Raw genomic sequence first — 27,752 nt, 5'->3', positions numbered from 1 at the left:
TTATAGATACAATGCATTGAGAATGAAGAATTGTGGTATGAACTTGTAATTTTCAGATATAAAATAGAGTTTGATTATATCTCACAAACGCTGAACACAAAATTACCAAATACTCAACAGAATGAAGGTTAGATGAAAATATTCCTTAAGATGACTGAAGATGTCAGACAAAGGCTCAATGTAAGGGCTGATGTTTCCTGAGACAAAAGAGTCCTTGGCTGAACCAAAGACCCTTAAGGTACATACAGAAAAAAAGCCCTCAACTAAAGATGCAAACTCCATCAAATGCTCTATTTTTCCCTTATTCGTCTCCCTTCTGATGGCGTTCTGGTTAAAGGTGTGAAGAGGGCCACCTAGTTATAGAAGACCAGTCTTCTACGGGGTTATTCAGCTACATATATAATCCTTTATGACAGACAATGGTCACACTGCTGGGAGACTGCCCTTTATTTCAAGGGGATATCTGAGATTTTGGATAAGCCACTTAGACTTCATGGATGAAAGCACGTATCCTCTATTTTTTCAGAGAACCCTAAAAACATTGGATTCTTTTCCATGGACGGAGATGACTGCTAAAAAAATCACGCATTATCAAAACCGCTGCAAAAAATATGGCGGATTACCCAAGCTATAATACATTTTATAGAGCTTTTTAGCATTACAGCTAACTTCTATGACATTTGAACCACCGTATACCTGAAATAAAGGGATGAAAGGTCTTTGAAACAGCAGCTTGTAGACGTTTCTCCTCAGTTGATACCTACGGGTACAACTTGCTTGGATACTGACTACTTTTCAGAGTGTGCTGCACTCTACATTGGTTCCCTGCATTACTCCCCACACCCAGATATCTGGACTACAACACAGACTAACAGTGCAGCAAGTGTGTACATGTTTAATTTAAAAAATAAAAAAAAAACGTTTACAATGCTTTACAATATGTAAAAGACTGAGGCAGAGATTGGGTCTGCACTAGGGCTCCAAATGGAACTGAACACCTAATAGTAACCCACACTTTACCTACCAAGTAAGGGCTGGTCTACAGGAATAGTCCCTTCCAGCCAGCAGATACGTGTGGTGTGCAGGACACCATCTCAACTCGTGTAGCCTTTCATTTAGGCCACAGGGAAAGTCTCAGACTCCAAAGATGCCTTAGTTCAGGCTCTGCGCAGACCAGTGCGTCCATAGTACAAGAAAGGCGCACCCCCACCTGCAGAAGTGGAGTCACACCTGGAAAGAGCTGCCAGCACCTCAAAAGTCAAGCGTTTGCTGCCTGGTGCAGGAGGAGCTTCCCTTGTCCATCCTTTCGCTGCTACGGGGGACTCAGACGTCAGCAGTGCACAGAGCCCTTCAGGAGAGCGCACACAGGGGTCGTCACTGCTAGGACGGCTGCGAAGCGTCTGACCCATTCGTCTTGCCGAAGGCGGCACTGGCTCCAGTGATGTAGGCGGCTGCTGGTGGGCTTTCGCTGCGCTCCTGTTTCACGGCTGTGAGTGCAGGGAGTCCTGTAAGGGCTAAGCTGGCACTGGCTGTGGGAGACGGTTGCTGCAAGGTGCCCTGGGGCTGCGGGGTCTTGCCGTCGGCCGCTGTTGGCAGGGACACCACGATGTACTTCTGGACGTTGCCGGTCGACGTGCTGCTGGGCGTGGTCTGGGATGTGGACACCAGCTTGACGATGGGCTGGATGCTGGGGACAGTAGTCGTGACCGGGGAGGTGGAGGAGCCGGAAGCTGTGGTGCTGAAGGTGATCACCTACGACAGAAACAAAACAGTTCAGTCCCTCGGGTTCCACTGTTATTGCTAGTTCAAGACTGAAACGATAAGTGAGGCAAAGCATTGCAGAAGAAAGGCAGATAAGGGTAGTTATCCGCATTAAAGCCTCTTCTTGAGGCTTTCCAAGTGCTGCCCACGTCAAGACAGTAAATGGTGCATTTTTAAAGTACAAGTGATTAAGGATGATCTATACTCTGGAAGGACGAAGGAAAGGCGTACAGGAGAGAAGAGCACACCGCAGAAGGCGGCCTCATCTTTTTTGGTTCATGTACTCTTAGAATGTGAGCTCGAGATCGGAGATCAGTTCCCTGTTAAGGTATTGGTATTAAATTAATAAAACACGATCATTTAGCCAATGGGCAGGTCTATTCGGCGTTTATGAAAGCTGAGAACGTGCTATGGTTGACAGAGTAAGGAAAGTTCAGAAGTAGTAAGCACTGAAGTGAAGAGTGTAGCAGTTTAAAAACTCCAGGACCGAGCTGGAAGATAAAGAGCACCGAGGAAGCAGGGGTAAAGCTGGGCTCCGAATAATGCCCTGTAGGCAAAGAGTAGGCATGCAACGGGCATGATGGACAGGCCGCTGGCTATGCGCCATTAACACTGCAACAGCCCAGTGGGGTTTCTGTGGAATGCCACCAGCTGTGGTGGAGGGGGGCGTGCTTCTGTGCTTTCCACGAGAACTCCAGTGGGACCACCACTGCACAGCATGCACGTGCAGAGCCACCATTTTTAAAGTGTACTTTAAATGTGAACAATATTGGAATTTAAAAATGTTAAAGCACATCCGTAGTTTGCCTAGACCAACAATTAGCGCTGTGGTGATTTCCCTGAAATATGCATGTCACAGATTTTTAACCCAGCAAAATTGCTTACTTTGTTAATGCACCTTCTGCAGAAATGTGTGTGCAACTTGGAGGTTACAAGTTCCGACCCTTGTGAGACAGAATGTCTGGTTACCAAACCCTAGCTCCCACAGCCAAAATGTGTACTCCAGTCAATCTTTGAGTGTCCAGGACCGCATGCAGATTTTGGAGATCTGCAGGCACCAAGTGACCCTTACACCCAGACTAGGACACATCTGACTCAGAGTCCCAGAACCACACTACAGGCAAAAAATGCCCATTCGAAGGGGGCCCATGCCAGGCCCCTGGCTTTACTATATTACACAAGTTTGGACTTCTAAAAATCGTTCACATTTTAAAAGATCTGCTCTAAAGCTTCAGTACTTACAGATATAAAGCTGTGAACTGGGTATCTGTCTGTTCTTTAGCCCAGTAAGTTTCTTACCTGCTGCGGGTTGCTGCTGCCCGAGGTAGAAGACATCACAATGAACTTGGTTGGCGGCGGCGAAGGCTGCGTTGGAGTGGAGGGGCGCGCAGACACCAGCGTCTGCACAATAGGGGTGATGGAGCTTGGCACCTTGATGATGCTTGGCGTCCGTGATGGGTTCTGGGGTTGCGCGCCCTGTGCCAGTGTCAGAGTCTGCCTGGGCTGTGAAGAAAAGAAGAAACAAATCGAATGATGGCTGCAGCGGTAATCTTCTGGAGTGCTCTTGGCGATGCCAACCCATGAAGATATTAAATATAATTCTTGGAAATAACTTGGCTCTCTGCTTCTCTCAGCCGGGCTGCCTCTGTCCCATAGTTAAGCCGCCCGTACTCACTGCTGCTCCAGCAGGTCATCACAACCTGCTGGTCCAACATCTAACAGACTCCACACTTGCCCGAACAGATTGCTCACAGACGTGCAAACATTCAAGTTATCAAAATCTATCACCTCAACACAGAAGCAGAAACAGGACTCTGAAGAAATGGGCAAGAAAGTAACAACAATGAAAGTATTTCATGTCTGCGGCCCAGCTGCCTGGGCTATCAAGGTAATTTTGCATCCAATGGGGTTTTGTAGAACATCAAGGGACAGCCTCCAAAAAATACTTTAATTTCATTTTATGCTACGGTCACAGATTAAAATGATATCAACCACTCACTTTGTGTTTTCATCTTCCTAATATGATCATACTTGTCAGTGACTTATTGCTCATCGGTTTAGAGTTTAAGCCTTATAAACATGACAATCAAGGATTTCTTCTGATTTACGTCAATAAATTGAGAGAATATGCATAGTTTTTTGGAAAGCTTTCATGGATGCCTCACATACCTGGGTGATGGTCAGAGTTGTCCGATTCACCTGCTGGGCTTGCATCGCCGCCTGGGCCCGGGCCTTCACCACATGGGTGCAGAGAAGGGGACCCAGGAAACCGTAGTCAGCCTTGTACTGGTCCTGGTTGTCTGGTGGGGATCTGATCTTAGCCAGTACCGGAGCGCAGTGCTTCTGGGGTGGAGGGGAGAAAGAGCGGTTATTTCAGAGCCAATACCCTGGAAGGAAAAGCTGATAGTGGGACGAGAAAGGGAAAAAGGGTTAAAACAAAGGGGGTTAAGACAGCGGTGTAAATTTACAATACAAGAAAAGAAGGCAGGATAAGGAATAAAGATGAATATTATAACAAGATTTAAAACCTTGGTAATGAGAGAGAAACCGTGTAAGAGAGTGAGTAGAAATAGGACAGGTGGTCTCCTCTTTGGCCTTGTAAGCAGGTGGGTTGGAGCAACCCTTGTAGAAAAGGATGGACCCCAATTTCACCTATAACAAGCTAGTCTTAATTGTGAGAAATATAGATCAGATACAGGGCTTAGAAAGAAAGAGGAATAAAGCAGATGAGAGATACAAAGTTCCTGCTATGTACATCTGTAAGTAGAAAACGTGAAGTTGTTTTGCATTCAATGAAAGCGACATGGCTAAGATCTAACAAATTAACATAAATTACAGTTAACAAGTTACAAACTCCTGAGCCAGCAACCAGGGATCATTTTTTTCTGGAGGAGGGTCATTTTGAAATTCCCTCACCTATACCTTTGTCTCAAGTAGTCAAATTCAAAATGCCAGAGAACTGCAGGAATGCAGTTTTCCAGCTGTACGCTGGTCTTCTCCCATTCACAAACTGTATTATCGCCCAATACAAAATAATCTGGCAGTAAACCCCTAAGTAGTCAACAACTTCAGAGTAATGTTTCCCTGTAAAAATCTCTTAGGACTTTACCCATTTGTCGAGGCTTCCAAAGTACTAGGATACCCATGGCTCAGTTTGAATGACAGTTAATAAAATTGTGGTCAATTAGTAAAAATCCTACGTATTATGATCATTGTAAACATCTCACAAGATAAAACTCCTAAGGGACTGTGGAGAGGAGTTCTGGCACTTCATCAAGGTAAGATCTAGCAACTCACCAAGTCAACTCACCCTGAACTGTCAGGGGTGGTCAGTGGGGAATCCAGTCAAAGCACTTCAGGCTCTTGGCCAGCTGCCTCCCTCAAACTCAAGCCAAGTGGTAAAGTCAGGTATGATGGCTCTGTGGACTAAAGCATCACTTGCGGAATCTGACCTCATGACCACAGTTTTGAATCCTGGTGGGTCATCTCAGCCTTTCAGAACTCCAAGGTCGATAAAATGAATACCATTTACGTGGGTAACAAACATCTGTTATTTAAGCACCAAGAGCGAGCGTGCACTTTACAAATTCACATTACGTTAAGTTCATAATGGTGGGCTATTTCAATACAGCAACACTGGGAGGCAACATTGCATCATATCTACTTTGACAATTTGCATTGCTCAACAAGAAATGTTATGCATCTGCTGCTAAGCTCTTGCTGGACAGAGAGCTTATTTAAAATAGACGCATCTGCACCCCAGGTAGCTTTGAAGTTTCATAAAAGATTAAATCCTTGAAGGAGTTAAACATGAGAATGATCTGTAATAAAAAAACGTTAACTTCTTTAATGACCTGTGTTATTTCTACAATACTCAATCTTCTTTTGTGAGCAACTCTCCTGAAAGTGCCTGAACAGACTATACTTGCTCCTCATTCATGAACGACAAATTGCAATGTGGCCGGGCAAATATGAATAGCTGAAATTAAAGTGTTCCACCCATCCCTTTTTAGGTCAAGTCTGCCAGGAGGTACAAGCTGTTAGTACTGGCTAGTGGTAAAAACACCTATTGCAAACCTCCAGGGGGCTTACAGCCTGCCCAATACTCTCCACAAGTTGCCTTCATTGTAACAAATTTGCTCGATTCTTATTTGATGGCTTGCCTTCCACTTGTTGTGTTTATCCCTCCCCTGGAATATAGGGCCTGATTACAACTTTGGAGGACGGTGTACCGTCCTGCCACCGTATTACGAGTTCCATAGGATATAATTGACTCGTAATACGATAGGTGGTATATCCGTCACATTTGGGACGGATTAACACCGTCCTCCAAAGTTGTAATCAGGCCCATAGTCTCTTAACAATTCTTTTGGTTGCTCGACTCTCATCCTTCCATTGCTCACATTTAGGGAGCTACTTCTTTCTTTTTCTTTCAGCACTCCGTTTCTGCATTTGTTGCTCCCCGCACTTATCTGCTTGTTTGTAAAAGCACAGCACAGGTATTTTAGCTGGGGTATGACCAAACAGCAGACTTTAAGGGTTGTTTTTTTATCTCATGCATTTCACACACAGCATGTAAACACAAGCTTTGGTACAAAAAGGTTTTCATGGCTCTGAGGGAAGGGCCATCTGCTGCACATTCTGACACTTCTTTATTCTAACAAACCAAGCCTCTTATAAAGCTTGAAAACACTAAATTCGATTTGTGGTTTTGTGACACCATAAGATAATTTTGCTTTTCCTCCAGTATGATCATTTCTTTAAAACATTACTTTACAGACAAATATTGGAAATGCCAACAGCTCAGCACTCGTCTTAGAAAGGTAAGACCTATTATCTTTTTCAATGCTTGTTTATTTTTCTCAGTGAGATGCCCTAAGTGTGATGGATGAGCCTAGAGGGGGTCCTGTGCTCAGTGTATCATAGGAATCATACTGCTTCTCACTGACAAAATCACAGAGAGGCCAAAACTAGCCGTATGTTGTTAGTGTTCTTGGTTAGAGAGGACATGGCAGGGCAGTTAGGGTTGGTTTGTTACTACTGGAGCAGTAACCACAGCTGATTTACATATGGCTGATTCCTGTCCAAGGCAAAAACACAATGGATTGGAATGCAGCCAGAGAAATTACTAGAGCCTGAGATTAATTACAGCATTCCATCCATCACTTGTTTGTTTCCCCAGTTAATCCTGCATCACAAATAATGCCACAAGAATCAGCAGCCCTGGAATAACCACCTCAGTCGAACAGCACTACCCTGGAAGCCAAAACACTGTCAACGTGGGGAAAAAAACCCACAAACTATGAAAGAGAAAACCAAAAGACAAGCCATCTCCATCTATGTTCACAGGGTTTAGAACAACATCTGTCAACATCAAAAACTGCCTTAAGCCCTCTCTCTTTACAGAAAACTACATTCTTAAATGCTAGGAATCACCACACTTTACGATTCTGCTACACTTGAACAATCCTGATTTTATCTGGGCATGCTCACCCTGGATCAGCACGCCAAGCCTAGAGAACCACAACTACTGCAACTGAGAGGGTGACCTAGAATGGTTTAGATGTCTCACTTACCAACAACAAGCTCTGAACATGGTCTGCTCCAATCTTGTCAATGTTTGTTACAATGGGACCCTCCATTACTCCCCGTATCCTTTCTCCTTCCACCTGCAACCGTGGCACGATGAGCGCTTTTACCACCTACAGCGAGGAAACAAATGTTATCACCAAAAGATCATGCTTATAAAGAAATACGTTTTAATTCAGACTTGGGATGGTTACTTTTAAAAGACACTTCTGTTGAACCTGTCCTCCCTTTAGAAAGTAGACACTATTTCTACTGGTATCCCAAGCAAAATAAACCAGTTCCCAATGCGAACAAGCAAAAGACTTATCCCAAATCCTTTTCTTCAAGCAGCCATAGTCTGTTCGCTCTGACGTCCCAGGATATACTCCAATATACACAAAATGCATGTTGCTGTGACAGCCAGATAATTCGGTTCCTCTGGTAAATACTAAAACTGTTACTCTTTCACTCACTGACCTTCACACTCCTAGCTCTCACTCACTCGCTTCTCTCTTGCAACCTCAAGCCTGGCATGTCTCACCTTTTGCTCTTCTTTCCCTACTCTGATCATCACTTCACTTCTGACATTTTCTGCAATCACTGTCTCCTGACAAGCAACATCTCATCTGCCTGTCACTATCCCTAAAGAATGGACACATTTCACACTACCCTTTCCTTCCTCACAATGCTCTAGCTTACTCCTCCATACCCTACTTCTGATCACTCACACCAACGTTTCTCTTTCACTGTACTGGCACACAATAGTCATTATTACTGGGTCCTTTACCTTACTAAATACTTTAGCCATTTCTCACCTAAATCTGTATTTAACACTATCAGCCCATCTACCACCTACATTTATACAGTTGTATCCCTCTCCCGTGCTCCTTCACACTCAAGTGTCCCTTGAAAGTCACCATGCCTGCTACTTCCATTCTCTCCGTCTCCAGCCACAACGTCTTCTCTCACAGCGGCTGGCCCCACACTGCCTTACAGGCTCCTCTTACTATCTTGTCTCAAGTCAATATATTTAACTTATGTTTTCAGGCACCCTCTATTCAAATCTTTCTTACCCACCATCTGTCTAAAATTTGATGTTCACAGATTATCCTTTCACATACACTGTAATCTCAGCCCCAACTCTTTATCTTCTGCTAATTCCACTCTACCTGTGTCAATATTTATGCTCACTTTGTCACTGCCTCGCTACCAAACATTCAAATAATATATCCCTGCCTCTCCTCTCCTGTTTACTACCATGTTCCTCATCATCCCTTCCCTCCCTATTCTCTCTTCAGATATTCTTTTTAATCATTCCATTCCACCCTCTGCTGCGCAGCGGATATAGATGAGGACTATGGGAAGGAGGGGCTTTGCTGCAGGTCGACATGCTGCTGACAGAAGACATGTTTCAGGGCAACCCCTCTGTGCCATTCTCACATCACCTGAAGCAAGATCTACCCAAGATGCAGGGCCTCTTCCCTCTCAGCTCCTAGTGCTCTTGTCCATTTGGTTGGTTCTTAGCAAGCAAATAATCATTTTGCGCATGAAAGGAGGAGGGTACAGGGCGAGTGACTTACATCATGTCCCAGTTCTGCAAGACCAGCAATGGAACCGTACCGCGTAGTCCAGGCCGTTTTATCATCCACCCAGCTCTGCATGGCAAAGAAGAGACATAACATGCATCAGAGGAAGACGGGTAACAGCATTTTTAGCGGTCAAACTCTCAGGACAAACAACTGTATAGAATGTACGTTGGTGAACCACTGGTTTTCAGTTTCCAATCCATTATATAAGCTTTCAAATTTCAATTTTAAATCTAAAAACTAATCATTGCACAGGAATAAAGCAAAGTACTGTTCGAAAGTAGTTGATTTCATGGCTACTCTGTCCATTTATCATTTTACACTCAGCACGAAACCCCTGACATTGACCAACGATTCATCAAGATAAGTCAATACCTTTAGGAAAAAGATGCCACCAGTAATCACATACAAAACTCATATAGCCCCAAACCTTATTCTTCCATGGCACTCATAACTTCAACCTAGCAACATAATACACTGAAGCCATGACGATCAGTCGACAACGAAGTTGGCGGCTCTGTTCTCAACTCACTCTTTGCTGAAGCCCGTACTCCTCTACTCAACATAGTGCACTCCTTTCCCTTTAACATCCCACCATCCTTAAAAGCAGGGCAAATTCACAACAAAAAATTATCTGTTCACCCTGTTTAATGTATTGGTGTTACAACTCTACCCTGGTGACCGAGGGTGCAATTTTGACCTCACCTTTGTAAATGTCTTGGTGATCCGGGATTGGATGTTGTTCGTCGTAGTGCTGAAATTCTTGCAGATCTGAGCGATGAGTCGAGCTGCAAAGTCTCGGAGAGCCCAGTGGTTGTCCACATCTGGGCGTAGGCAGAGCTGTCGGCTGACAATACAGGTCATCACTGCTGGGATCAACTCATGCAGCTGGAGTAGATGGCAGAGAGGGAAGAAGAGAATACTACATTAACCTAAGCTATGCACGTTTTTCTGATGTCAAGTAGTATCTGTCTTTCCAAACACTCCTTTATATAACTGCAATATTGCACACTGTCTTAAAGATCTCAAATTGTGTGATCACGTTTGAGGTGCAACTTCCAAATCAAAACCAACCACAATGAGTAACTGTGACAGCCCCCTCACATTTTCTACATTTACAAGGACACTATAACCTGTGAATACTGATTAAATCAACATGATTAAAGGTAAGTTTTTAATGAACCAGCAATCATCAACTCAGTTGCTGAATAAGTTGAATGCCTTTGCAATAAGGGCTTGAAACAGAACCTGTATAATTATTTGCTCACTCAGTCTGTACAGTAAAAACGAGCAGGGACCTCGAGACATAACTGTTTTTAATTACATTAAATGTAATGTCACTAAGAAACTATGAATAAAATGTATTCTTCAGGTAATAGAAAAGCAACGGTGGGATTGCACAAGGCGACAGCATTTCTGGGCCCATGTGGTTGAGTAAATGACACCTGCAAGACTTAAAAGCACCAACCAAAAATACTAACCCTAAATACACTGACAAAAGGCAGAGTGCCAGCACCTCTGTCTCTGAAGAGGCTATATCAAAGGAGGATTGTCACCTGTGAACCTTGCTGCAGGAAATTCAATTAATAGAGAAGATCAGTATATCTCGCCATCCTAAGTGGAAGTCTCAATTGTGTACTCAACAGGGAGGGGAGGGCATTGAAAAAGCAGGCTGTACGTAACTGAGTCAGCGAAATGCTCTACATTACATGTACAGTAGTCAATTCAGGCCTTGAAAAAATCTAATCGCCCACTCTATGGTGAGCCATATTTTAGCAGGTTGGGCTATTTTTAGGACCTACTCGCCCCTCTGGCAAGTTGACAAAGAACAGGTGTTCTGTTCAATCAGAAAGTGAAGGGGCAATAAAGACGCCTTTAAATCTTGTTCTTGTCACATATGCTCTGTGTTCAGCGACAGAGGTCAAAAGTCAGTTTGTCTTTTTTCCTTTTGACTGCAGTTTCAGGATTTTGTAAGCTGAAGTGTCTGACCTGATGTAATAAGTGCGAAATGAGACGGTAGGGTGTCAGGATTTTCCTAAAACGCAGCATTTAAATAACTAAGTAAACAGTACAAACATTTCAAAATATATGGCAGTAGTTGTGAATGCCCATTTTTTTTTACTTGTGTGTTGAAAAAAATATTTTAATAGGATGGAAACAAATCAGAACACTTTAATTGGTCATGTGCAAAGGATACATATGTTTTCTGAAACCCATTTTTTTTACAGCTTCCTGTTAGTACATTAAATAGTTTTACCAGTAAAGCTGCAAGTCAGTGGGAAGGTTTTGGGACGCTTCCTGGAAATGTACTGTCTGTAAACGACAGTGCGCTACCACATCATGTTTAGTAATATATTTATTAAAAGTGAGTGTTTAAACAAACTGAGAAACATTCCTGCTTTTATGGCAATGCTATTAGCAACCTAAGACAAGTCAGGGATCACATGTACCCAATGTGTGTGCTAGATTCATATATATGTATATATATATCTATATTTTTTTTTTTAAACAGCAGAAATGCTGACCTCACATATTTGAAGGTGCAATTGTTAGAATGAAGAAAAAGGCGATTTGTTAAATAAAATATTTGCCTAGGATCACACAATTTGAGAGCCATTTACGGGTCAAGTACATTACAGTTAGTTCGAGTAGATTATTCAAGTTAATCGACCTGCAGGTCTAGTAACATTTTTAGGATTTTTCGAGGCCTGTCAATCAGCAGAGGAATTAGTTGGTGGTTATGGAAAGTGCTCAATTTAGTTCCAGCACTTGGAGTGATGTTGTATTATAAAGAAGCAGAGACCTGAGAACTGTGCATAAGAGTAATGGTGATAATATAAAGGCTGAATAGGCACCAAGAAATAGTGGGAATTCAACAATGTGATGTATTTTTAAAGTTGTACTGCGTTTGTCAATCAGTATTTTGCAGGTGACCACAGTTGTGGGAAGAGGATGGCAGTAGTGGAAATGGGGATTTTTCTAGGCAGTGTTAGTGTGGATTTAAGTTGTGGTTATTCTTCCTCTGCTTCATCACTTCCCTCCATGCTCCTTCCTGTCATTCGACAATCACTATCCTTACAGAGAAACGGAACTTGAACAAAAGATTAAGGGAAATAAAACAAAATGTTACATTGCACTGCAACAGTCAAAATGTGGTGTGTTTTGAATGTGGGATTTCTATTCTTTGAACTAAAATATTTTAATTTATATTTGTGGACTCATTATAAAAAAGATTTAATGAGAAAAGTAGTCTATATACCAGACGGCTCTGACGGATTAAGAGATCCAGAGAAATTATACAAGCTTTATTACTGTGCACCACTTTGATGTCTAATCACACATCTCTTTTTGCACTAACCAACCACATAACTATTTCTTTTTTTTTTGTAGAGAGTTTTGTTGCACTTTGCTTTGAACGGATTGGACATGCCACCATTGCATAATATATATGCACACCCATTAACAGGCCTGATACTGTCCAAATATCAATATGGCACTACAAAAAAAAAAATTACTACTGATATTTTATTATTCAATTCATTTTCGTTCACCACTCATTTGCACCATCATCAGTATGCAAAACCACCCCTTATTTTTCCCAGTCTTCCTTCAGAAATTTTTTATATTGAGCAGTTTTTAGAATGTCTGGTAGACTCCAAAGCCTATTGCCAACTTTTAATTATCAGTTTTAAAGAGATTTACTGCAGAAGGAACCCAGCTACAAGAATTATTCAACTACTCAGATAATTTGCACACAATGAACATTTATGGCTATCACACTCATGAACGACTGATAAGTATGAAAATCAAAAGGGATAGCTACAGAGGGCACTTATCAGTTTCTCGCCACTTGGGAGCAACAGAAGGAACATAAAAATAAAAAAAAGTAGGGCGGGCATGGTGTGTTCAGAGTGGGCACAGAAATAGAGTGCCCCCTACCAGCAAACTAGCACTAGGATTACATCATCCTGAAAGACCCAGGCAACAAATGTATGCAATGGCTAGGGGACAGACATCAGCTGTGACTTGCAACCTTTCATTAAGAGCAGGGACAGAACTTCTCTGCTGCCCACAAACCAGCGCCTCTCTGCACTGCAGGCACGTGCATCGTAGGTCTAAAAATCCCTTCTCTGTTGATTTCTCCAGACACAAGCCACCAGATACTCACATACTTCTCCAGGTAGAGGGTGGGGTTATCCATCAGTGCTTTCACCATCCTCATCAGGTAGATCAATAGTGCCAGGTTATTCTGCACAACATTCACCCGCACCTGTCATGGAAATATAAGGCTACCGTTAAACATAAAATAAATAAAAAACTCACCCTAGAGCAAACTGCTTTAGGAACAAATTACTCACTTTAGGGATCAATCGTAATCTTAAACACTTAAAAGAAATATAAGATACTACCCATTGCATCATCAGTGGGAGTTATAGACACCCGTTTTTATCTCCTGAATGAGAAGGTTAAAATTGGCAGCCCAGAATTTTTTGTTGATACAATTAACTGATGGGCTCTTGTTGGGTGAGAAAACGACCATAGGAAATTTCTCCAGATTGAAAAGTAAACAGTCACTTTCACTCTATTAAACTTGCCCACGGTATGAGGATTAACCTTGGATAACACAAGAAAGTATCCTAATGCAGAAAGACATTAATGCTTATGCACAAGTCTACATTTTCAGGCAAGGATATACCTTAACTCATCTCTTCTTCCTCTGCCTTTCACACAGAAAAGGCAATAATGTACATCACACTGTACACAAATTAAAGCCTCTCTCTTGTTGCTCAGTCTATTGTACAGAAAAGACATAAAGGTACATCCACATTGTAAGCAGGACACACATTAAGGCATTTTCTTGCTGTGCATGTACTCTAATGCGAGAACTCTCATCTCCCTCTGCTCATCACACTGACCTATACACATGTGCCCTCCCAGTCATGCACAAGATAGACAATAAAGCAAGTCCCAATCCCCATGCACTGCTGTGGACCCCATTTCAGATCAAGGGTCACAATGTAGAAGTAATGCAGCTCTTACCCCCTCAGAAATGAAGGTGCTGAACCTGGGAAGCATTTGGTAGAGACCAGGATCTGTTGCAATACTCTGGAGCGCTTCCTGGGAGAGAAAATATAAAGTGCTGAATGAACATTTTGGCTTCCAAGGCTGCGTTAAGAAATATTTTAAGTGTTCCCAAATGCACACAATCCAGTGTGTGAGACAGACAGAGGCCGGGCTGCAAGGGGATTTTATCAATTCTGAGCAAAACAAATGTCAGAAAATAAAAAAAAGGTACCCAACTGTAATACAAAGGCTACAGGCGCAGATGTGTGCATTAAACAGAAAAGAGTGAGTGCACCAGGAAACCAAATCCTACCAGAAAAGTAGAGAGGAGGAGAGTCTTAGCGGAAAGAGAGAGGAAAACAAAAAAGCAGTGGGGGCTGGAGCCTGGGGGATACAGCAAAACACCACATGTAGAGGGCTACAGTAGCAGAGGGACAGAAGGAAGACTGAAGAGCAACAGAAGAGCAAAGAAAAGAGCAAGATGGATGTAGGGCGATACTGTGACTAGATTTCAGAAAAAACAGTTTTGTAGCTCTCTCTTTGTCTTGTTAAGAGAGCCCACAAGTTGAAAATACAATAGTGGAACAGGGGTAGGGGTGGTTGAAGCAAGATCCTATCCTTGTCTCTTACAAAGAAAGGAGCAAGTTTGGAGAGACTTACTGCCCGCTTGGCTTCACAGGATCCCACGCATGCCTCTGTGATCTCCTTGTAGTACAGCTGTTGCTCCACAGACAGCTCGTGAATGCTACGTGGTTTGAGGCGTAAAGGCCCTCCTTCCAGCACTGGAGGCTTCTTTTCCTTCCCTGTGAACAAAACACAATCTCAGTCTCCAAAGTACAGCAAATCACAGTTGCTGAAGTACTCTCAGCCTAATGGATGCATGGGTTTTTCCACCTATGTTCTGTGAATTAACAAAACTCCTGTCAAAAGCGGTGCATACACTATTATCGTGAACAGGGGAATTGTTTGAGTCCTCTAGTTTCTACAAACACTCCAACCACGGGAAACACCAAGTATTCATGAGCAGCATTTCTAAGTGTCTGAACGATTTTTCTTTGCTGGGTCTTTTCACTAGTCGGATCAGGTTCCCGTGCTGAGGTCTCAGTAAGAAGAAGAGCACCATTTCCCATCTTATTACACCCATATCAGACAGTCTAGAGGACTGACGGATGATTGCCACTGGACCATAATCAAACATGGTTAATCACGAATATCAGTTATCACCATAAAAGATGCAGTGTGGGGTAGAGTGCAGTGGCAATGGAGTGGTGCGGAGTAGTGCGCGGCGGAGTGGTGCAGGATGCGGTAGTATACTGCAATTAACTACAAAAGCCAGTGGTAAGCATGGGGCGGAATGCTTTTCCAGGGAAGCTTTCTGAGATCCCAAGGATGTATTAGCAAACCAGATGCTGCACTGTCTGGTAGCATCGACCTAAAAACCACTACTTTAAGGGTCAAACTGTCAATCTAAAGTTTCCTTTTCATTGTTCCCAAAAATAATTATAGAAAATTGTCTTACACTTATATCCAACAAACACCATCCACTGGTTACAAAAGACTCAAATTCTGATTGCTCCCACCAGTCTGTTCCCCTACACTAGAGTAGTGCATACCACAAAAGTATCAACAGCATCCTGCTATCTCCATATGACAAGATAAAACATATGCCAAATAATCAACTTGCCTGCGTCTTCCTTGGGATCACTCCAAGGTTCTTTTGCAAACCCCCAAATGCTCGTAGGTTAACAGGACAACCTTCGCTATTAAATGCACCTTTTCAGACTCCATACACTAATAAGTATTCCAGTGTCATGCAGAAGCTTCAACTCGGACCAATATCTCTTCTACCCACTGCAAGTGCCAATGCTAGCTCATATTCCCTATCTACCACCATATTTTTAGTAGAGCCACTTTAGGGAGCAGTTCTGTGAGGCACCACCGTCACATGAATATGCTCTGTGATTCTCACCAAGAATCTACGTAGCCTAGGACAGAACCAAACGGTTGGGTTCAAAACTACTTTCTGACACATTCTCTAAAACCAACAAAGGAGGCGACATAATCAAAATCCATCACCTGCCTCCTGAAATAACGAAGTATGTGCAAAGTCTTCAGCTGGTCAGGGATAAAACCATTTTTAAAAGCCACCTCCCTTAGGTTGGTTTGGCAGTTAGCATCCTCTAACCTTCCCACCACCTCACACATTTTATACTGAACGTTCCTAGGAATGTCGAGCATTACTCAGTAGTTTTTGGCACATCAAGTATAATGCTTTTCTATACATTTAGACCACAAGCAAAACTTTCCAACAGGACAGAAATGTCCTTTTTGACAAGTAAGGATGGTCTTCAAAACAGCAAATTGCTGAACTCGGTGGAGAAATTTCAGGGGGCTGACTGGACTGCTGTTAAGAATTACCACTTTTGCACTGATGAGGAGGAGATTTCACAATGTCTATCCCCATGTTTGCATAGTTTAGCTGTGAGGAAGGGTCTGGTGGAGTTTCAATTGCCTGTGGTTTTTCCAATTCAGTGGCTCTTTTGCCAAAAATGTTACTTGCTCAGAGCCATTAGGAAACTGGCCCAGCATTCTCATGTGCACAAAGATTGTGTTCCATTGCAATTGGCAAAATCAATTTAAATTACTGCAAGAGATCAACGTGCTGGATACATGTCCCTTCCCATGGTAGCTTAGTGGGTTCCAAATATCTTAACCCAATATCCTGGAAAAAGGTTTAATTTCTGGTTCCGGTGGTCACGGTTGACCTTTGCCTGCATTTTTGTCAGATAAAGATGTAACAGAAGTGGTAAAGTCTGCAGTGTGACCTTTATATATACCTCACAAAAGTGTGTCAACTCCCTGGTTACCCACAGGTCCAAAAATCTCAGAAGATAGGTGAAATGGAGAAAAGGGGCGGGGTGATACAAGACACCCTTTCCTCTCACATTGCCACACCAACATTGCACTGTGTGTTCAGCTTTCTTAGGCCATGCTTTAAAGTGTACACTTACCTTTGCCATCTGGAGTGATAGCGTTCTGCCCTTTACCCTTCAGCGGGCTGCCCTCGTCCTGCCCTGGCTTTACTGCTTTCAATGGCTCTGTGGCTTCTGCTTTCTGCTGCTCTTTGGGGGCTGAGGAAAATGACAGATTACAGACAAAATCTTAGGCTGACAAAATGGGAAGAGCCCATCAGAAGCCCAAGTTTAAAAGAGTCTAAAATAGGTAACACATTAAGAAAAAAACGTATGGACCGCAAGGTCACTCAATGGAAAACATTTGGAGAGAGAAAATCTCCACTTTCTAAAGTAGAACACCTGAGGTGGAAATACATGAGAAATACATAAGACGGGGAGAAGAAAAGCAAGACGGAGCAAATGGCTGGAGTCGCAACTTCAAAGCGAAGAAAGTTCCACAGAACACTATACCTGGAGGAGGGTTCTCCGGAATAGCAGGCTGCACCCCTTCGATGCTCAGCCAGTGAGCTGCAACGGACAGAGAAGAAGCAATAAGTCACTCAACCCAACAATGGGGGATACAAATAAGTTTTAGAATTTATGGCAATTCACTTAAGACTAAAAGTTGTTAAGGAGCTCGGGCCCAAGACGATAGAAAATGTACACAGTTGTAAAAGGGACGATAGGGTAAGAATTTATGTGCAAAGCTTAACTACAAGATTACCTCTACACCTCTTGCATCGGGGCACCCAAGAATTCAATGAGCAGAGTGGCTGTGAAATGCATCTGGTAGTACCAGGACCTCAGAATTTTAAATGTGTACCACACGGAGCCAATTTAGTTTGGTCCACGTTTAATTACAAAATGGCTTTTTGACAGCTTACCTTTTAGACACACATCAAGCGGTACTCGCGGCAGTGGGGTGTTTATGATGTCACTGAGATCCACCTCCTTCTCATCATAGAAGTACAGCTCTCGCCCTCCTCCACTGGCATATCGAAAGGGGATAAATTCATTTGCAGTGAACCCATAAAGTGGCTAAAAGAGAAGCAGAGGCTGTGAACACTAGATGAAGGTCTTGTGAGGTTAGTGCCACATTTCATTTGAGTGTAGTCAGTAACTTTTGAACACAAATACTTGTCAGAAGAGACCTAGCCGATAATCTATGATCTCAACACAAAGACAGCTCTAGAAGCTAGCAAACACTTAAACCTGAATGCAAACATCCCCATCAAAAGCAATTTATGACTCCTAAAAGATCAGGAGAAATGTTAACCTGATAACTACAGATCACCGACTACCACAACACAGCTAGACCAAACACTTCTCATTAATGAGACACTGGCATTTGACGTCGGTACAGAGCAGAAGCACTCCTCCCAAGAACCAGTTAACAACTCATTGCAACCACACTGCACATTTCTCCTCAATATGCAGAAGAGATATAGCAGCACGGTAAGATGCACATGATGACGGCAGCAAAGCAGGATTTCAATACATGTTAACTACAAAGCAGGCAGCAGCGCAAGCTTCTCTCACTCACGTGAAAGATAAAACATGGTCAGTAGATGAGCATATACCATTCCAACATAGGGAAGATAAAACAAAAACAGCAGTGTAAGCTTCCCAAACCCAACCATACACAAATCTTGTATATTAAGGGCAGCATTAGAGCAAAGGTCCTTCTGAGAGGAAAAAGTGCAGCACAATAACAGTCACCCTTTCCCCCACTTCTGGCCAGGGTCTGTATAGCTGCACTTTTAATTTTTATGATCTAGCTTGATCACAATGTTGTCGTCAGACAATTAAATAAGCATCACTATAGAGCGGCGTTGACTCCGCCCACATTTTGAGAGCCAAGGTTACATGTTTTGACTGCGCAGAAGTCTTGTGCTTCCACACAAAACAAATGCTGGCTCTCCACAGTTATGATAATTTGGTTTGTCATGGGCACACATGTCACTGTAACTCTATAAAAGTATCTCAGCCAGCTAGATAATGTATCTGGCATAAACACAGATAGGAGGACAGTCAGGAATCAAATCGAGTTTTAGGTCTGAGTTTACAATGCAACTGTCACTTAACCTTTTAACCTATATCAATATTATTCTACAATTTTTTTGCTTCCACACAAATACACATTCATTGCAATGCTATTAATCTGTAATGCTTCACATTACCAGACAGCATTTCTTTAAAGACAGACCTATTGGCATTGTTAATGAGAGTTTAAACAACGTTTGTCTTGATTCAAAATAAATACCTGCACACCAGAGACCAGAAAACGCAGGCCACGGAATTACACAGAAATAGGTGACCAGGTGATTTTTTATTTCATTAGAGGCTTGGACCATCTCCCCTTTCTCCGTGGTGTCAGGGGATGCTCTCCCTGCCCCTCTATATATAAATTATTTGCTGAAAACTTGGCTTACGTTTCTATTAACACAAGAACTGAAAAAAAAGCATACTCGGTGAAACAACTGATGAATTAATCAAAAGACCGATGATAAACTCTTTGGTCTGTCCTTACAATCTAAAGCCAATTAGTACCATTGCACAGTTACAACAAATGATTTCATGCATTGCCGTTTTGTTCATCTAAAAGCCGTTGCTTAACTGAAGGCTTCTTCTGTGTGATTTCCATGCCCTTTTTTTTTTTTAATTATTATTTGCCTTAACACTACGCCGTGCCACGGAGTGCTTGCAGCACACTTTGTGTGTGTGTATATATATTTCACATTCTACACAATACTAATTTTAATCCTTGGAATTATCATCATTTCCGGAATACATTCTGCGAAGCAGTGAATCTTCTATGTCCACTGTTTTTCTATGTGATTTTTATTTCCATTGTTTTTCCATTTGATTACACATTATCCAATTTCTTTTTTTAACATACTGAACCACCTCTCTTCCCTTTTTTAGATACCTTTCCAATTTATTCTCTGCATCATTGCTCCAAAAGCCACCACTGCTTTTCTGCTCACTTGTGCAAACCAAAAAAGTGTGTTTACACTATGGATTTATGGCGTGATCACAAGGGTTGTTCTGTGGACCTGAGGGAGGTGAGGTAATTGAACTAAGTAAATAAGATACACAAGTTGGTAACCATACTCCATGGTGTGCCGACTTGTCAAAGGGTGCGCTAGAAACGAAGGACTAGGCTGATATATTTGTAATATGGAGGGCAGCCTGGGCCTTAGCTGACCTTCCACGGGGATCTAAAAAGCCTGTTTTGAAATACTTCCATTTAACTACTTACACAGAACAGAACTGATCCCAAGAAGGATCAGCAAGTTATTGCCAACCACTAACAGAGGTATAAGTCACAGAAAACACAGTTTTATTATATGGTCTGGTGCTGCTCCATGATAAGGTAATACCAGTAGGAAATTAAAGGCGCAATCACTGAGCTAACAAAGAACTGGACTGCACAGGCCCCAGACTGATCTCCTGGGCCCAATGGTTCCATCAAAGAAGGAGAAACCAACTAGAAGATTTAGTGACAAACCTCATTCTGGCTATATGTTAAAACAGAAACGAACAGAAGTCCCCCAAAGGCACCTAGTGTACAATCCAGTTGACAAAAGAGCAGAAATGGGGCGAGGCAGAAAGCCTGGTGCTGCTAGCTAACAAAAAAACATAATAGATACCCACACAATATGAACAGGCCAAGCTCGTCTTGAATGTTGAACAGAATTATTTCGGCTAGCACCGACGTATAGTATCTTGCCTCCTCCTACCTCTTAGCTATGTAGTGGATGTTGAAGATCATGAATAAACATGTCCGCAGTAGAGTGACTACCTAGATGCCCTCACCAACAAAGAACATACCTCCTTTTTGATAACAGACATGGCCACAATCGCAAACCTTTTCAACTCAACACTCAATATTTGGCACGGTCAAATGCCACAAAACACACAGATGTACAGGCTCAATCTGTCCAGTTGAATTATGTTGAAGTTTGTGTACATACATTACTCTGGTACCCGTTCCGGTCGGACACTTGGTGCAGAATTAATGTTAAGCCTGTCCCCTGTTTTGTTTCTTAATACGATATAAATACATATAAAAAACACAATGTGTTTGACACACGCACAAAGCAAAGAGACTGAACCAAGAATCCAAGACCACCAGCTGCTAACGAGCTCTCTGAATAACAGTAGCACAATATAAAACGGAAAAGCAGACTTGGAACAGAAGAAGAGTAAAATACTGGCTAGAGAACATAATATGCAATGAAGAAAACAAGCGTATTGTTAACAGAAGAGAGAGATTATGAAAAAACCAACTGCAGCACTGAGAAAATTCTCTTCGAACAGCAATCTCACCTCTACATTTTTCAGTCTTAAGGCAGAGTCAATGTCGCAAGTTGTCAGTTTCTGCCTCTTTCCCACACTCATGAATTTCAGGGCATCCTGTAACCACAAGCAGATTGAGTAAAAGAAGAGGAGAAGTCAGATGTTAACACTATAATTTTTCGATCACATGCCTTATTTTGCCCAACAGCTGGTAATTATTTGGGTACAATGTTAAGCGTTCTTAAACGCATTTTTTAAATTACAGCAAAATTTCACATAAACTTTTCTGAAAGAGCTAAACTGTGTTCTTATTCTAATGAGCCGTAGAAAGATGAGGCATAGTGCTTTTAACGGGAAACAATATTCTTAAAAATGCTACTCTGCTGAAAAGTACATCTACATCTGAGCGGCCAAGTTAATTTTTTAGCTCGTTGTTCTTTAACTCGAGTGTTGTTCACTTCAAAACACCAGTGGTGCATTACAGGCCATTTTGATTAAAGCTTTGGGATCTGTGTGAAGCAAAGTCTAGAAGTACTGGGTACTTTCACCTGTATTTAACTCCGGGCAATCAAATGCAACAAATTTCAGGATCACCGGTTAAGTGTCCTAATTACCCAAAATGCATCAAGCACGATTTTAAGTCGGAATGCTTGCACAACTCAAGATGCTATCAGAAGGCGCTCGGTGTACCTGGGTGATCTCCTTGATCCGGTAGCTGACTTCCTCAGTCAACAGCTGGCAGGTCTCTTCCGGTACCTGCGAGATGCCAATGGATTCAGCAATGACCTTCATTGACTCGGTGGGGAAGAGGGTGTTGCCCAGTTTCAGCTTCTTCTCCTCGGCCATTGTTTCTTCTGGCTCCTGGCTGGCCTTGCAATTGAGGCAGAGGGGAACCCATCAATGCTTTCTTGAGACAAAAGAGGGGGCAGGAGTTACAAGGACTGCAACATGCACATTATCCTACTCAAGGCAGCAGTATCCTTCCCATCTAATGGGTTCTGGAGTACATGAAAATAAATTCAAGACAGAATAATCATCTAAACATCTTTCTACAAAGTTGTCAATGATCTGAACAACAAATACTGCTCTATGAAGGTCTCTCTCCCTTTTTAAGGACACTGTCAAATTCCACATCTTTAGTCTGAAAGAAAAGTCAGGTTTTATATAAAGAGCTGAAAAACGATAAGAAATGGAGAATAAATCTGAAACTAGAACAACAGTCATCTCAAACTGAGAAAACATTAGGTTGTGAAAAGGAAAAGGCAAAAACTAAACATGATGAGTCTAACGACAGAACGCTGAAGCCTCAGATTAATAGGAGAGTCCTTCACAATACAAAGCAATAATTTAGGATGCAGACTACCTTCTTAATTTGCCTTTGTATATTTTTCATTGTCAGGCCCAAACAGTAATATAGGGTTGGCAACAGGGATCAGAGCTTGAAGGGAAAATGGGGGAAAGAGAAATTAAGATATTTTCAATTAAGCTGAAATAAACTGGGTCCCACAAACACTCACAAGAAGATGACAGGTAACAGTGAGGACAGAATGCTCCATTTTAGTTGGCGGTGGTTGGAACTGCAGGAGCCTAAGACACAGACAGGTAGTGGTAGAGGCACGTGCTCCCAGAAGAACCTCGCAACTTCTCGGTGAAATCAGCAAACAGCTCACAGACATCCTGTGCTGGGTCTGCTCTATGGGATTTAAGCAACTTCTCTTGACATCACACAAATCAGTTACCCTTTATCAACTGGCTGTGTGTGAACACAGCACTAAGACAACCTATATGGTTATGCATGCTTTATAGATGATGCACAAACATACCTACATGTTATTCGAGGACTCTTGGGAGGGGGGGGGGAAATCAGACTAGAGGTCTGGTAGCTGGTGGGAGTGCCCCCGCCAAACATCTATGAGAACTTATTGTAAATGAACATGTTCCATTTCATGCAGATGTTTCTATTGGAAAGGTTACTAGAATTAGCTCTTTGTAAACCACTCCGCTTCAACCACTGTATCTGACAAACATTTACAGATACTCAAAGAAAGGCACTTCAGTGAGGGCAGCTTCTTGCACATGATGCAGTTCAACATTTGGAAAACGTTGAACAAAAGAACGAGCAGCATGGCATCCATAAATTTAATCCATATGTGAAGATGGTGGAGATAGTTAACTGTGGCGGAGCTGATGATAGAAGCTCTATTTTATTTAATGGGGCTTTTTTTTGTTTGTGGCAGGGTAGAAGAGTTCTCAGGCCCCATTATGGGGAACACAGACAAGCGCTTCATTGTGACCAGTGCAACCTGCCCTGCTGTGATGCACAATGAGGATCAAATCAAATGGGTATTCCTTTGTTTGTAGTAAGAGATGGTTAAAGAACAAAAATAATTACAACACATCAAAACCACACTTTATTTACTTATTCTTACTGTTTTATGTGCTCTGTGTCCTCCCCAGAGGCTTCTTCAGAGCATAAAACAAATAGTTAAGAGGGGGACAATAGTGAAAATCATTCAGACAATCACATACTGTGTCAGCTCTCACAGTTGTTTTCTAATTCTTGATCGGTAAAGCTGGGAGGAAGATTTAAGAGAGTGCTAAGCGGAGATCCTGTCTGTTCACATATGGTATCTAGGGTTAACCATAACATGTTCTGAAAGCAAATAAGGAAGGGGGTGTCAACATTTTAACCTATAGTTACGTCTTTAGGTCTCATCAGGGCAAAGTCAACTGACTAAAGTTCCCTAGAAACTGTGAAATCTTGTGACCTTCAATAAGACATCATGTAAGCAATACATGCAAGAATACTTCCAGACCATCTACAGTGACTATCGGGCTGCAGTTAGTTGGGACAGTTCCATGGAAATAAACAAAATATCCGGGAGAAGTACACCTATGCATTGTGTGGAGAAAGTGGTCACAACTGCACATGCAAGGGTACTTCTAGACAAAGGCAACAAAACAAACGGCGGCATTACACAATGCAAAGGTGTGCTCTATCGGAGTAATCCATTTACCTCTACAGGACCGTGTAAGGAACAGAGCGGCTTTGTGTAGGAATACTCTTGTATGTGTAGGTGTGATCACTTTCTCCACACAGCTACCCACTGTGCAAAAAAAAGAAAGAAATAACAGTCAGTTTTGAGGGGGAAAACGTGATGTATCCATGTTGTGTTTTGTGTCACAGGTACTAGGCCTACCCCCACAAGTGAGGTACCATTTTTTTTTTTTTTTTTATCAGGAGACTTGGAGGAATGCTGAGGGGAAGGACATTTGTGGCTCTCGGCAGCTTCCAGAACTCTCCATCACAGAAATGTGAGGAAAATATGTTTTCTTTAGTCGAAGTTTGAGGTTTGCAATGGACTCTGGGTATAAAAACCTGGTAAAAGCCATGCAAGATACCTCACCCTGAATTCTCCAAGGTGTTATGTTTTCAAAAATGTACATGTTTGCTAGGTTTTTCAAGGTGCCAGCTGAGCTAGGGTCCAACATCCATGCGCTGCATTCATGTTCTGTTTTGGACAGTTTCCTGTCGTGGGAGCTAGCAAGGTGACATTTTTTATCGGAAGGTCATGTGGGTGTACAGAATAGCATAACATTTGTTTTACCAACTGGATTTTGTTGCATTTGTGCCTTCCATATGTAAGCCAGGGTGTTAAAAAAAAGACATTTGGAAAAATACCATCTAAATCACAGCTAGTACGGGTACAGACAAATTCAGATATGTACAAATAACCACTGCTCCTAAACTCCATATCTTTTAACGATTTAAGAAATAAATAGATTTCCTTGATGCCCATTTTTCTACTTTTGGGTAATCTATAGCTTTTCTGGATCATCCATGGATTTCACACTGGTTCCCACCACAAAATAGAGGTAGGCTGAGAGGTCAAAAATGAGTAAAAATTGGTTGCCTCTTTGAAAAATGCCAAAAATGTGGTAAAAAAAATATCTCTTTTTTTTTTTAATTCAGCTCTGTGTTCTCCTGAAAGCTGGTGACTTTAGCACAGCAAACCATTTGTTGAAGTCATTTTTAGGAACAAACAAAACTAACCCGAAGAACTTTTTTCAAATTTTCCCAAAAAAACCATTAAAGTTCAGCCCTATTTTGTTGATAACCCCCAAGAAATCCACAAATTCTGGGTGTCGTTGGAATCCCCAGGTTGTTTAAAGGGGAGGGGTGGGATGGGTGAATGCAAATTTGGCATAGACATCTTATGTGGAAAAGAATTATGCAGCCCTATGTGCAATTTACCCCATATAGTCTAAAAAGGACTCCACACGCTGGGGAGGGGGTGGGGCAGTTAAGGGATTAATAACCACGCATGGAAACAGTGTTCAACACTCAGCTGTATTTTCGGTGAACTTGTTTACACGAACCAGGATTCACACATCTGTATTTCACTTAGGCCTCACCAGATAGATCAGAGGATAATTTACCACCTAGAAATGCCGATATCTGCTAACACACAGGTCTAGCAGAAAAACATTATCTTTAGCTGTAAACAAAAGGGGCCAAAAACAACATATGATTAACAAGCAGTAACCCTGACCAGACAATGCAGATGGTGGAAGATGAAGGTGACCCCCAGACACATCCGTTCTGCTGGACATGGTGTCTGCTTTGTAGGGGGGTGCTGTTGGGGCAGATGAAGGGGACAGCACCTTCCAAACCAGACAATGAAGGGGCGACAAATATGGTACTGAATATGCTAATGGATACTGCAAAGTATCTATACTAATTGCCTTTTTATATTTTTAAGTTGGTGGGTATATGTTGTTTATGGTGCATTTAAACTGCATAAAAAAATACATTATAGCATAGTATTAAATATGGTGTCTTGGGTTTCCTTTTTTTTTTATTGTGAGGTTTGCATCCACAAATTGCATGCAAAAGCTCTCATCCTGTTGTAACCCTTAAAATCCTGCATGAAAAATTAGCCTTTCATCTCCTTTTTTTTTTTTTTTTTTTTTTTTTTTAAATCGACCTCTGCTTCTTTCTACCTTCGGTCTCACTCTAAAAATCCTATGCCTAAATGCCTTAAAGCTCTTTGGTAACCATAACAATATCTATTAATTAATTCCAGCTAAGAATTGTGTCTCACCTGCCCCCCCTCCTTTTAATGATCACAATTATATCCACCATTACCACAGAATGCATGGAATGAACATGCAAAACTAACCCCAATAACGAATTGTCTGACCACTAATTTGGCTCCCAAGCGGTGTATGCAAGGCGCTTTGACGCCTAGCCAGGAAAGTAATCCCTACTCAAATGCAATTTATTATTATTACAACAAAACTTCGAGGCAGTATTTTTTCTTTACTATACAGACATTGGGCAGTGTTAATCTGGAGCCTGCATAATTGGCTATTGCACTATTGATGGCTGATAAAAGGCATGTACGGGGGTAGGCTTCTATTGCATGATGGAAGGGGAGGGAGTTGACTTAGAGGAGAGTCGTAATAAGGAAGGCAATCGAGAGAAAGGCCAAGTTTCAAGAGAAGTAGTAGTTTTCGGCGCGTTAAAAATATACGACGGACCCTAGCCTACATTAAAAAAAAGTAATTTAACAACAGAGTACAGGTGAGGCGCTGCTCACACACTGTTAACAGAGGTGAGCAGGATGGAATTGCAGGACCCTGCAGGATCCGGTAATTCAACTAGTATACATGAAGATTAGCATCAAATGAAGTACAGTAAATGTGCTCGGTGCCCTACTCTAATCAACACTAGGATCGTATTCCACCCACATGACCCCCAGGCCCAGAATGGAATACATCTAAACATAAATACAAATATATACCTAGTCACGCCATCTCCCGCGTACTCTGCACCCTCTTCTATCAGACAGTTGATAGTATCAATAAATATCCCCTACCCCTTGCCACCTAGTTGTATGCGACGTTCCCCACGGTCTCCCCCTTCTCTCTGTGAAGATTTAATCAACCACCTCCTTTCCCTCCTCTAGTTCCCACACTCCCTTTGCAACCGCCCGCCCCGCACACGGTCCTCTCACCCCCGCAGCCGCCCGCTCACTGCCGCCTCCTGGACTCGGGCTCGCGCTCCCATATCGCCGCCATCTTGCAGTTCGGCTGCTGCCCGCAGTCCTGGAAGCTGCACACCCACAGGTCCTGGAGGGAATCTGCCATGCCCGGCGCGGTCTCTTTCACGGCGCTGCCGAGCTCAGCCCTCTCCGCCGAGGTCTGCTCACCTGCTCATTCCATTCTTCCGATACCCGCTAAGCGCCCAGAAGATGTGATAACTCCGAGTAGCTGCCAGGACCTGTCAAGGGGGCGGTGGGAGGCAAACGGGGTTAACATGCAGCCGTTACTGTGACGTCTCCGAGTGGTGCTTGTTGTGATCTGGAATTGCGCGCTCGTATGTAAAACAGCCCGCCCGTCGCGCTCTCTGGGCTTAAGAGAACTGTCACCGCTGCAGACGTCTTCGCCCAGGCTACGGTTTCCTGATTAGCACACATTTTAAGAAATAAGTTATTGTTACTGGTTTTCAAAG

General features: G+C 42.4%; 1 protein-coding gene across 8 annotated transcripts; it reads right to left on the bottom strand.

Moving 5' to 3' along the window:
- Positions 1-881: 881 nt before the first annotated feature.
- TAF6 (TATA-box binding protein associated factor 6) lies at positions 882-27,607 on the bottom strand. Of its 8 annotated transcripts, XM_069218603.1 has the most exons (16): positions 27,256-27,444; positions 22,753-22,928; positions 21,926-22,142; positions 21,266-21,352; positions 17,818-17,971; positions 17,405-17,461; positions 16,991-17,110; positions 14,640-14,782; positions 13,956-14,033; positions 13,084-13,185; positions 9,621-9,803; positions 8,910-8,984; positions 7,338-7,463; positions 3,931-4,104; positions 3,061-3,264; positions 882-1,752 (listed from the first exon to the last, which is right to left on the bottom strand). In XM_069218603.1, exons 3-16 carry the CDS (start codon positions 22,079-22,081, stop codon positions 1,381-1,383), a joined length of 2,031 nt encoding a protein of 676 aa, XP_069074704.1. In that variant the 5' UTR covers positions 22,082-22,142; positions 22,753-22,928; positions 27,256-27,444; the 3' UTR covers positions 882-1,380. The 8 variants fall into 8 exon arrangements, with proteins under 8 accessions (XP_069074704.1, XP_069074709.1, XP_069074705.1 ...); XM_069218608.1 differs by lacking the exons at positions 22,753-22,928; positions 27,256-27,444 and adding an exon at positions 27,451-27,607 and having other exon boundaries at positions 3,931-4,101; XM_069218604.1 differs by lacking the exons at positions 22,753-22,928; positions 27,256-27,444 and adding an exon at positions 27,451-27,591.
- Between the last annotated feature and the right edge of the window lie 145 nt (positions 27,608-27,752).

Source organism: Pleurodeles waltl, chromosome 12 (assembly GCF_031143425.1).
Source record: "Pleurodeles waltl isolate 20211129_DDA chromosome 12, aPleWal1.hap1.20221129, whole genome shotgun sequence".
Lineage (NCBI taxonomy): Eukaryota > Metazoa > Chordata > Amphibia > Caudata > Salamandridae > Pleurodeles > Pleurodeles waltl.
The sequence above is the reverse complement of the archived record's forward strand: the minus strand, read 5'-3'. Positions and strand labels throughout refer to the sequence as shown.